Below are 12,225 nucleotides of genomic sequence, written 5' to 3'. Positions count from 1 at the left end.
TTGCAACTCCTGATCGATTGGAGGATTGCGATGAAACTTTACCAACATTCATCCCACTGTCTAGCTGGTCATGAATGAAAATGGTGTCACACCAACATCTTGTATTGCCAGGCAATCTTACAAATCTTGTTATCAATACTTTTCCAGAACAGATGGTTATATCAGCATGGGGTTTACGCTGAAAGATTTCTTATGTTGTCTAGTTAGTCCTCAATGAAAATGGTTCAAATGTGACATCCAATATTCCGGCCCTGTACAACCATCTTGACATTTGTTATCACTAATTCTCATAAACAGAAAGCCTTAATGACATGGGGTTTTCACCAGAAGACTTATGTTCTGTGGTTGGTCCTAAATGGAAATGATGCTGAACTGTCATCTAGTGTGACCACCACAACTGACATCATGAAAATTGAATGAATGGACATATCAACATAGGGCTTTCCCCAAAAGATCTCAGATGATGTCCAGTTAGTCTTAAATTAATCTGGTGCTGATCTTAAATTCAATATCTTATTGCACAAGATGGTTTCAATGCAAAGCAGCTGAAAAGAAGAAAGTCTTATCTTCTATACCTGGAAATTCCTTTTTGCCACAAGACTGTCGGTCCAATACAATGACTCCTGAGGGTTATTAGTATATGGATAGTAATATATACATGACTACATTTATTTGTGAAGTTACAGTATTAATGCCTGCCACTTGTAAGAAATTATCGCAAACACACTGTTAATGCAAGAAAAAAAGTAAGAAAAGCAAAATCATATTCAGAGTAAAGTTCTTGGGTAATTTTTCATAATAATCACCAGTAATAATGAATCAAATGATTGCACATTTTACATCTTACTTTCACATTACTTTTTTGTTAAAATATATTCCAGAACTCCATTTTTTTCACTTATTGTCCACTTTTTTACATTATGCACAAATTACACCTGAAATGATCATTGTTGCATTTTACCTACACAACCAGTTATGCTTGAAATGATCTTTGTTGCATTTTACCTACACAACCATTTATGCGACTTATTACAAATTTTGCAAGTTATGATATATATTGAATTGCCAATAGGAAGCAGCTTACCTAGCCTAAAATTCTGGAATTATCCATTATATTATATTGATGGTGAGAGGCAATCAAATTTTAGATGCCAAAAATGATAACAAATACTTAGACTATCACTGGTAGATGATAGAGAGTAATACATGATTTGAGCACCTCTAGATAGCACACTGCAAGAAAGACCTCAACTCTACAAGGGAGCTGAGAAAAGCCTTCAAATTTGCAAGGACTCAGGGTATTATGACTTGATGAAAACAGAAAGCAGATTAAATTGACAAAATTCATCTTTGAACATGAAAAAGGTAAATTTTTCATGAGCAAATTAGCACTGTCTGATGTGAACAAGTTGTCTTATAGAAAAAGAGGAAGAGTATTCCACATGAGCCTTTGATGTGGAAGTCAGACTGGGCCTGGGTCCTTTGAGGCCTATGATTTGGAAGTTAGACTGGGTCTGTGTTCTTTCTGTTAAATATGTTCTGGAACTTTCCATGTAATAGGAGGATGGAATTATGAGATTATACAAGGGTATTTTTGCCCTTGAAGAAGTAAGTATTGAATAGTGACAAGTAAGTGTTATCTAATTAAAATTAGTTTTACACATACCCAAAAATTACATTTAAGGTATTTAATTCTGTGTAAGAAATGATCATAATCATCTGAATACTGCTCTTTCTGATTTCAGTCAGACATCATTCACCAGAGTGTAATGGAGTTGATCCATTCAGAAGACAGGGAAGAATTCAAAAAGCAGTTATCATGGAACTCCATGTTACCCCAGGACAAGGCTAATTACACCCTCCATGAGGTTATGATGCCAGGTGGGGTCACATATCATTAGAATATTTAATTTTGTTATAATATTTTTCATTTAAAACAGCTGTATTCTCCCTCTTACTCTTCATCTTTCCTATTTCCAGACCAGATTTTCCTCAAGGCATCATTTTTGTTTTTAAAAAAGAAAAATGTCCAAATCTAGGCCCTAAACCTGCTGCCATAATGGACAAGGCAACCCAATTTATTTGCACTATGTACCCAAGGTGAGAACTTGGAGGTTATAATGTTTGACATAAATTTCATTTAGATTTTAAAATAAATAAATTTTTAAATTCTATAAATGATGGAAAAAAATAAATTCAGTGTAAATTATTTTTTCACAATACATCTTTATTTCTTACTTTTGGTGTTATTCTGTTTGAAAGCAAACATGACATAAATATACACTACACAGTTTATTGCTTGCTTGCCATGGATTACAAGAGAATATAATATTTATAAATATATTGATTCTCATTTCAGAAAATTATCACTATCTTCACCGATCTTTCACCGTCAGATTTCGTTGTCTTCTAGACAATACATCAGGTTTCATCGTAAGTACAGAACATTGTTAGATAAAAACTACTAATACACAGAAATAGTACTCTCATTATAATGCTGCATTTCAGTTTTTATTCTATTTCACTCCTTTTACATGATTTGATATGAAAGACTAATTAGCATGACAATACAATGCAGGTCAACTTTTAATTATTTGTAACAATGCAACCGACACTTCCTCAAGTCAGAGATAAAAACACAATTGATACTTAAATAAGTCATGGAAACACTCATGGACATCGCTGTGTCAGTCAAGTAACAGTTTTCACAGTTGAATACGAGCAGGAATATTGCATTTACAATGATTACACTGAAACCAAATTAAAAGATAAAAGAAAAAAATAAATTTCACTTAAAAACATTTTTAAATGTATTTACTTGTTAAAGTATTGGCACCAGTAGGCATTTCTAACATTTTTAAGTTTTGTTATTTACAGTGTACTGAGATATTTGTTTATAAAGAAAAGCTAACAAACTCTATGACTCCTTATTAAATTTGTGAATTACATATAAGTGGGACATGATGCTCCATGTCTGCAGCATGATGCCCCAGTTCTAAACATCACTATAAACTGCCAAAATACAGAAATCATAGCGATATGATTGAATCATTGTTATTAAAAATTGAAAGCACACACACACACACACACACACACACACACACACACACACACACACACACACACACACACACTTCAAGATACTGACTGCTGTTTTGAATTATGAAATGAGTAATATCTCAACCATTAGAAAAAAACAGGGAGGTCAAGAAGAACTCTAGTTACAATACAGGTAATGAAAGCATTTTTAATGTCCCCTGATCATCAATCATGCATTTCTAGTTTGGTAAAAGACACATTAGTTTATGTTCCAATTGGAATTTATTTTTTATCAGTTCAAAAGAAATGTACTTGATGTCCAGAAATTGTTTATACCATTGAAAATGATTCAAAATTTTGGAAATTTTGGAGACCAAAAGTTTGGAGTGTCCCAATATTTGGAATAATGGTGATATCTTAAATACTTTATTTTTACTGTCTAAGCTCACTTATAAGTTGAATCCATCTGCAAACTACATAGACCCATATATGCCATCAGATAATTTGCCAGCAGGACTGGGTCTGTGCACTCTGTTATTAGTAATCAGCAGAACTAACAACACAGACTGATCTGCAGGTGCATTATGCTATGGCAGATCAGGATCTTTATTGTTTGCAGTTTGCCTTGACTTATAAGCGAATATATAGAGTAGTTTAATTTGAATCTTAGTGTTCAGACTTTGTTTTAATGCATTTTTTATTTTTCTTTCTTTTCATAGACTCTTGAGATTAGTGGTTGGTTGAGAATTCTCCATGGTCAAAATAACAGATCAGATGACCCACAGTTGGCTTTATTTGCAACTTGCTGCCCATTTGGTCCTCTATCATTGCTTGACCTCCCATCAAGAGAATTAACTTTCAAATCCAAACACAAAATGGACTTCTCTCCCATATCCATGGATAACAGGTAGGTCTGCTGTTGTTGTGTTTGTCTTAAATTTAGATGCATGCAAAGTACTTTGGCTACAGTGTTTTCTCTTAGTTTCAAACTGTACCCATGGTCAAGGTAGGCAAGAAAAAGCTTCATGACAATGTTTTCAGAAACTGATAAGCAAGCTAAAATTGTACACAAGTAAAAAAATACGTCTTAAAGATCCTAAAATCAATTTTGAAAATATACTTTCAGGATAGAGCTTTGAAACTGGTCAGTTAAACCTATGCAATTTCATTGTCAGCATGCCTATTTTAACATTATCAGGAATATAAATGACCAGTTCAGTACCTTTCCAGAGGTCTGTTCACAGCAAAAAGGAAAATGTTACAACTCACTTACTTATACCCCTGGAGGAAGCCACAGTAGCTCAGTGGTTAGTATGCTGAACTCGTAATCAGAAGGATGCTAGTTGGAATCCTACCATCAGACCAAGATCAGAAGGGTGCTGGATGGAATCCTACCATCAGACCACGATCAGAAGGGTGCTGATTGTTAGAATCCTACCATCAGACTATGATCAGCAGAGTGCTGGATGGAGTCCTACCATCAATCTATGATCAGAAGGGTGCTGGTTGGAATCCTACACTCAGACCATGATCTGAATTCTGCTGGATGGAATCCTACCATCAGACCATGATCAGAAGGGTACTGGATGATAAGCCTACCATCATCAGACCATGATCAGAAGGTTACTGGTTGGAATCCTACCATCAGACCATGATAAGAAGGGTGCTACTGGTTAGAATTCTACCATCAGGGTATGATCAGAAGAGTACTTGATGGAACCCTACCATTAGATCATGATCAAAGGGTACTGGATGGAAGCCTACCATCATCAGACCATGATCAAAAGGGTACTGGATGGAAGCCTACCATCATCAGACCATGATCAAAAGGGTACTGGATGGAAGCCTACCATCATCAGACCATGATCAGAAGGGTACTGGATGGAAGCCTACCATCATCAGACCATGATCAGAAGGGTACTGGATGGAAGCCTACCATCATCAGACCATGATCAAAAGGGTACTGGATGGAAGCCTACCATCATCCGACCATGATCAAAAGGGTACTGGATGGAAGCTTACCATCATCAGACCATGTTGAAGGATACATTTTACGTTGTTTAGCGTCAAAAAGAAATACTGATAAAAGTTTCTTGAAGCTCCATGCAGGTTTAAGGCTGTAGAATAGGCTTGATGCACATTCCTGGACTATATAACTTCCATGCAGGTTCAATAGGCCTGATGTACTCTCCTGCATAATATAACCCCCATGCAGGTTCAATAGGTCTGATGTAGTCTCCTGAATGTCCTACCCACCCCCTGCAGGCTTGAGGATGTAAAATGAGCCAGTACACTTCCCTGCATGTCCTACCCCACCCCCCTCTGCAGACTTGAAGATGTAAAATAGGCCAGTACACTTCCTTGCATGTCATAGGATTACCAGTACTCTAACTGAGTCTGGAGCCATGTGGCTCAACACTTAGCATGCTGGACTCGTAGTTGAAAGAGTTTTGGGTTCAATTCCTAGAATTGGATTAGCCTCAGTCAATTACCATGGCGTGTAATTGGGCAAGGCAGTTTATTCCAATTGCTTTAACACTAAATAACCATCTTGTATTTCTGAGCCATAAAACACCAAACCAAAGCAAAGGCTGCTTGACCCAGTATTATAATAAACTTTTCATAAGCCATAAAACACCAAGCCAAACTAAAGGCTGTTTGTCTCAGTATTATAAAAAAATCTTGTAAACAGACATAAAACAATAAACTAAACCAAAGGCTGCTCAATTCAATGTTATAACAAACTTGTCAACAGCCAAAAAACACAAAACTAAACCAAAGGCTGCTTGACTCAGTATTATAACAAATTTGTCAATGACCAGATTCTGGTAAAATAAATATACCTGTATCAAGGATAAAATTTCATTTACGTTTCATTGCTGTTGTTGATACATATTTTCTTTTCAAGTTATTCAAATGTTATATGACCTGTTATAATATCCATCAAAGAAAAAATTGTGCTCATAAGTATATAAGTATATAAAAGATAAATTACACCTGACAAAAAGTATTCCAATTAGCAGAGTTGCTGATTGAAATAGAACACAGGGCCTTTGTAGTTAGTATAAATACATGTGAGTTCATTAAAAATGCATTTTGATTGTGTATCATTAGCCACAGCCTGAAACAGAGATTTCTGGGAATGAGATGAATAATTTAATAATGTAATTAGTTTTGTGACAGTGAAGCCAGTTTTTCTGACAATAATTATGCCAAACAGTCATTATGCCTGAATTGGAGATTATACTATTTCATTAGCTTTGATGTTATCACATGAGGCCTATATACAATGTGCTGAGTCCAGCAAATGAAAAGGTAGATATTACTGATCATTTCAAGCTACACCAATGCATCTACTTTGTACAGTTCTAATAAAGGAATGTTAATACTTTGAAATATGAGGGTAGTAAAAAAAGTTAATTTCTTTGTAAAGTTACTTTTTGTAATAATAATAATAATAATAATGACTTTATTTAAAGAAGCTCATTTTGGCCGGCTGACCAATCTTACATGAGACCTTCTTCAATGAGGCCTTGTTCATTTCATCTCAAATCAGTCTGTGTGCCACATGTGAATGTTATTAGATTAGTCACTAATGAAATTCATCAAATGTATCAAATCACTACTACTTCTGGAGTACTCCAGAAAAGATCAGAATTTTGAATAACTTCATTTACTGAATTAAGAGGTGGCACCTCTTAATTCTAAACTGAATATTTTAATGTCATTTAAACCTTAAATCTTGATTATTTAAAAGAACGATTTATGTCAGATATGTTTTTAAACAAATCATTTCCTTCCTTCAAACTTTAGTTAGATTTATAGAATGGCAAAATTTATGATAAAGGGCAGACGCTTGAAGAGAGTAATTATTAATTATGGAATTTTTATTTAAGCATTAGCTTCTTCATTACATTGTCTTGATTGGTGGCATTGCTTCATTTAAGTTCATTACATTGTCTGGACTGATGGTATTACTTCATTTAAGTTCATTACATTGTCTGGACTGATGGCATTGCTTCATTTAAGTTCATTACATTGTCTGGACTGGTGACATTATTTCATTTAAGTTCATTACATTGTCTGGACTGGTGGTATTACTTCATTTAAGTTCATTACATTGTCTGGACTGGTGGTATTACTTCATTTAAGATCATTACTTTGTCTGGACTGGTGGCATTGCTTCATTTAAGTTCATTACATTGTCTGGACTGATGGCATTGCTTCATTTAAGTTCATTACATTGTCTGGACTGGTGGCATTGCTTCATTCAAATTCATTGCATAGTCTGGACTGGTGGCATTACTTCATTTAAGTTCATTACTTTGTCTGGACTGGTGGCATTGCTTCATTTAAATTCATTGCATTGTCTGGACTGGTGGCATTGCTTCATTTAAGTTCATTACATTGTCTTGACTTGTGTCATTGCTTCATTTACGTTCATTACATAGTCTGGATTGATGGCATTGCTTACTCTGTCATATTGAATGAAATCATTCATCTGAACTGTTGACAAATCTCTGAATGAAGAAAGTTCAGCCAGGCATGTTACTTGTGACCACTTTCATGAACACTGATGGATTAAGCAATTTAAATATTTGAATATCTTGTTCATATGCAGTAAACACATAGGGTACATGTAAATGATCATATGCATTATACACATAGGGTACATCTAAACAATCATATGCAGTATACAGGCAGGGTACATCTAAACAATCATATGCAGTATACTGGCAGGGTACATCTAAACAATCATATGCAGTATACAGGCAGGGTACATCTAAACAATCATATGCAGTATACAGGCAGGGTACATCTAAACAATCATATGCTGTATATAGGCATGGTACATCTAAACAATCATATGCAGTATGCAGGCATGGTACATCTAAACAATCATATGCAGTATGCAGGCAGGGTACATCTAAACAATCATATGCAGTATGCATGCAGGGTACATCTAAACAATCATATGCAGTATACAGGCAGGGTACATCTAAACAATCATATGCAGTATATAGGCAGGGTACATCTAAACAATCATATGCAGTATACAGGCATGGTACATCTAAACAATCATATGCAGTATACAGGCAGGGTACATCTAAACAATCATATGCAGTATACAGGCAGGGTACATCTAAACAATCATATTCTGTATATAGGCATGGTACATCTAAACAATCATATGCAGTATGCAGGCATGGTACATCTAAACAATCATATGCAGTATGCAGGCAGGGTACATCTAAACAATCATATGCAGTATGCAGGCATGGTACATCTAAACAATCATATGCAGTATACAGGCAGGGTACATCTAAACAATCATATGCAGTATACAGGCAGGGTACATCTAAACAATCATATGCAGTATATAGGTGGGGTACATCTAAATGACCAGAGGTTAATAAAGGAACATCTGTTTCCAAATCAGGAAATGAAGAATAATGTTACATTTAATTGAAATAATAATTCCCTTTGTTAAACAATTGCTTTCAATTATCTTTTAGATACCTTTGTGACCTACAGTATGTATAGGATTACATCACATTGAGACAAACCAATGAACAAAGAGTCCCAAGTGTACAGTCAATACAGTGTATATTTCAATTTTCACAAGCAACTTACCTTCAGTACTATATTAAATACTTTGGCAGAAACTATTTCGACAAATGTAGTTTCCTTGCAAAATTTACTAAACTAATTTGTTTTACAGTAAGTTGGGTTCAGATGACTTTAATGACACACCTTTTGTTATTGTAGTACTGTTAGTAACTGAGCTCTTTGGTCTGGTTAGCTCACTTTCCCATCCTTTCCGATTTCTTATGGTTGAAGTGATAAGATAGTGTTCATGTTTATAGAGGCTTTCATTTCTAGCCCCTATCATATTTAAGAAAAGAAAAGACAACATTTCCAGGGATCCTTGTCTTGTTGGAAACACAAGCTGATAGAAAAAGAGCTACATCACGCTGACTATCCCTAAAACAGTACACAGTAGATAATGCTACATGGATTATATGTCATTATGTTTAAAAAGCTTTCCAAAACCTTTGCTACCCTTTAAAGTTGGAATTTTTTTAATGTAAACTATTACCCATACTAAAAGCCATTGTATGAATTTAATTTGACACAACTGTCACTATTTGGAGATTGAAATTCCGTATGATAAATGTTAAGCTGCACTTTATAACTTTTTGCTTTGACAGCTTTTGCTGAAATGTATCCACTAAATCAGGAACAATCGCGTACTATCCTTGGTGTAACCAGATCTTCACTCTCCCTCTCAGGATATGTTAAAGTTGCATCATGATATGCAGTTAGGATTTTTTCTTACTCTTGAGGTCCTGAGTGCACGGGTTGGTCTGCTTCAAACATTTTGGTACACAATTTGATATCGTCTATATACTTATCAGTCGATTTGTTTGTGGGTTTAATGCCACTTTTCAGCAAGGATAGTGCTATTCATGGAGGCCAGTATATCTGGTGGAGGTTGAAGCCCCCCCAAACAAAATGCTGATCCACAGGAAGCTACTGAGACTTTCTCACAGTGGATTATCTCTGGCAGTGGATTATCTCAGGCGGTGGATTATCTCAGTTTTGTTTACAAGATAATTAAGATTTATTTATTCTTTAATGGTGCATCGCAGGTGATTACCATCTATTGGTCTAAGGTGTTAAAAGCTTGGCAGAAACTGTTGCCAGAATTATGATCTAGATGCCAATAACAAAAAAGCCAATTTCTTTCTAGATGCCAATAATAAAAAAGCCAATTTCATTCTAGATGCCAATAACAAAAAAGCCAATTTCATGCTAAATGCCTATAACAAAAAATTCAATTTCATGCTAAATGCCTGACACAAAAATGCCAATTCATGCTAAACGCCTAATACAAAAAAGCCAATTTAATTCTAGATGCCTTATACATAAAAGCCAATTTCATACTAGTTACATAACACAAAAATGACAATTTCATACTAGATGCCTAATACAAAAATCCCAATTTCATGCTAGATGCCTAATGCAAAAATCCTGATTTTATGCTAGATGCATAATACAAAAAGCCAGTTTTATGCTAGATGCATAATACAAAAAGCCAGTTTCATTCTAGATGCCTAATACCAAAGTATCAAACAAATCCCTTTCCCATTCATATTACAGCATTTGTGAATATAAAATAAAATGGACATGAACTCGTGTGCTCTTTATATGTTGTGCAAATTTACATTAAAGAAAATTGTGACAACTTCAAACTGACAGGCACCATCTTTGGAATGGTTCCTAAATTAGAATAAATCTGGTATTGGTATTTAATCAGTGAGTTGACCCACTATACCCATGGGTTTGCTTTCTGGTTTTGCAATCAGTGGACTCCTGGTTCAAATACATATTAGGGTCAATGTCTTCCACTGTCAGACTACCATCATATGATGTTCCAGTAATTCTGTATCAGGGGTACACCATTTTGTATTGTTAATGTATTTGAATAATCAACATGGACACTCAGGATACTAATGCATGATGTAAGTTGACTCATAATTCCTTATTAAAATTACAAAGAACAAGTCAGTACTGGATGTGTTGTTGGAGGTTCACCATTCAAATTGTACTTTTATGCAACAGCAAAGTTTGGGCATTCAGTGCTGTTTCAAAGCTTAAAAATGTGAGTTATTATCTGTTAAGTGGAAATGCAATCTGGTTACAATATTTTAAAGACAAATGTAAAAAAGCACAACTTTAAAATATAACTAAAGAAAGAGTTTTTCATTTTCATATTTTAACCATAATGAAATCCTAGAAGCAAACCTGCCATTGGATGACTGCTTTCATTAGACTGTCTGATGTAAAGTGAATAGGTCTGCAAATATAACACTCGTTGTAACCATGTGATCATTTAAGTAAATTTAGCATCGAAATTAGTAAATGAAACGTAAATGTACCAGTATTCGTGGTTTTAATACGACCCTGTATCTATATCAATGAAGAAAACCAACAAAATTGTTTGCAATTTTTTGTAAGGTTCCTCACATCTATTGACTTGTGTTTATTTTACTTTATTATAATACGAATCAACATGTCTGAGAAACACATTATTATGGCATAACTGACTTGCTGATATTTGGAATGGCAAGCGTGGGTTAAGTCTCCTGAGTCAGCAGGTACTTACAAACTTGTGTTTTTATGATGTCTGCAATTGTTTATATGCCACTGTCTAAGGATGAGTCAGATATAACATGCTGGTGGATATCTTAAAATGGTAGCTTTTGGATGGTCTTTGCATGGCAAATCTTCCTTTTTATGCTGGCCAGTGTCACAATAATGATGTAAAAAGTACAATGAATACAAACTGATATCTCACAATTTAATTACGTTCTGGTAAAATAATAAAATGCAGTAATTTTTATAAGTCATGATTTACAACTGCTAATGTGCCAATAATTGACGTCAATTTTAAATTCTGAACTGATGCCCCATAATGTACAAAGATTAGGTCAATCAACTTTATTAGTATGGCCATCAGCAAACTGGGATTGTTACATACAGTTGCTATACAACAAAGAGAAATAATGACACTTAATTTATAAACCATATATTATGTCAAAAGTGTGGACAATTTCATCCCAGTGTGCTCATTTAATTTTTATAACCCTTGTCAGTGAGTAGCAAATACAGATATTGTTTGTACAATCACTGGTTGTAATATGGTCACTCTACTTGAAAAATGTCCACACACATGATCACATGATCAATTTATAACTATAACATGTCATTAGAATTTGACCAATCAAAGATTGATAATTTGGACACACCTCCAGGCTTGCATAGGTGAATCTGTGTTATCATACTGTCTTTTCATAAACAATTCTTCTAGTTGTCTTATTTTTGGACAGATTATTTTCAGATTATCAAGACTTTTTTTCTTTAGTTTTACACTTTGGTTCCCAATTTTGGTTTCTGGATTAAAAAAGCAAATTAACATTTAGGAATTCTGTTGCTGTTGATCTATAGATAGTGAGGTTTCAACATAAAAAGAATTCAGATTAACAAGGTTCCTCCATATATCCAGATTATTGAGGTTCCTCCATCCATCCAAAAATACATACATACATACCTACATACATACATACATAAACCATACATGCATACATACATGCATACATACATACATACATACATACATAC

General features: G+C 34.5%; 1 protein-coding gene across 1 annotated transcript in view; it reads left to right on the top strand.

Annotated features, from left to right (window-relative positions):
* LOC149786330 (uncharacterized) overlaps window positions 1-12,225 on the top strand; it is a 122,549-nt gene that overhangs the window by 75,842 nt on the left and 34,482 nt on the right. Inside the window, exons 5-7 of the mRNA XM_089975925.1 lie at window positions 1,746-1,881; window positions 2,360-2,433; window positions 3,759-3,946. Coding sequence (XP_089832051.1) covers window positions 1,746-1,881; window positions 2,360-2,433; window positions 3,759-3,946 — 398 coding nt within the window. The remainder of the gene's footprint in view (window positions 1-1,745; window positions 1,882-2,359; window positions 2,434-3,758; window positions 3,947-12,225) is intronic.

Source organism: Sinohyriopsis cumingii, chromosome 12, assembly GCF_028554795.1.
Source record: "Sinohyriopsis cumingii isolate HCF-2022 chromosome 12, ASM2855479v2, whole genome shotgun sequence".
Lineage (NCBI taxonomy): Eukaryota > Metazoa > Mollusca > Bivalvia > Unionida > Unionidae > Sinohyriopsis > Sinohyriopsis cumingii.
This window is presented reverse-complemented; position numbering and strand designations above follow the sequence as displayed.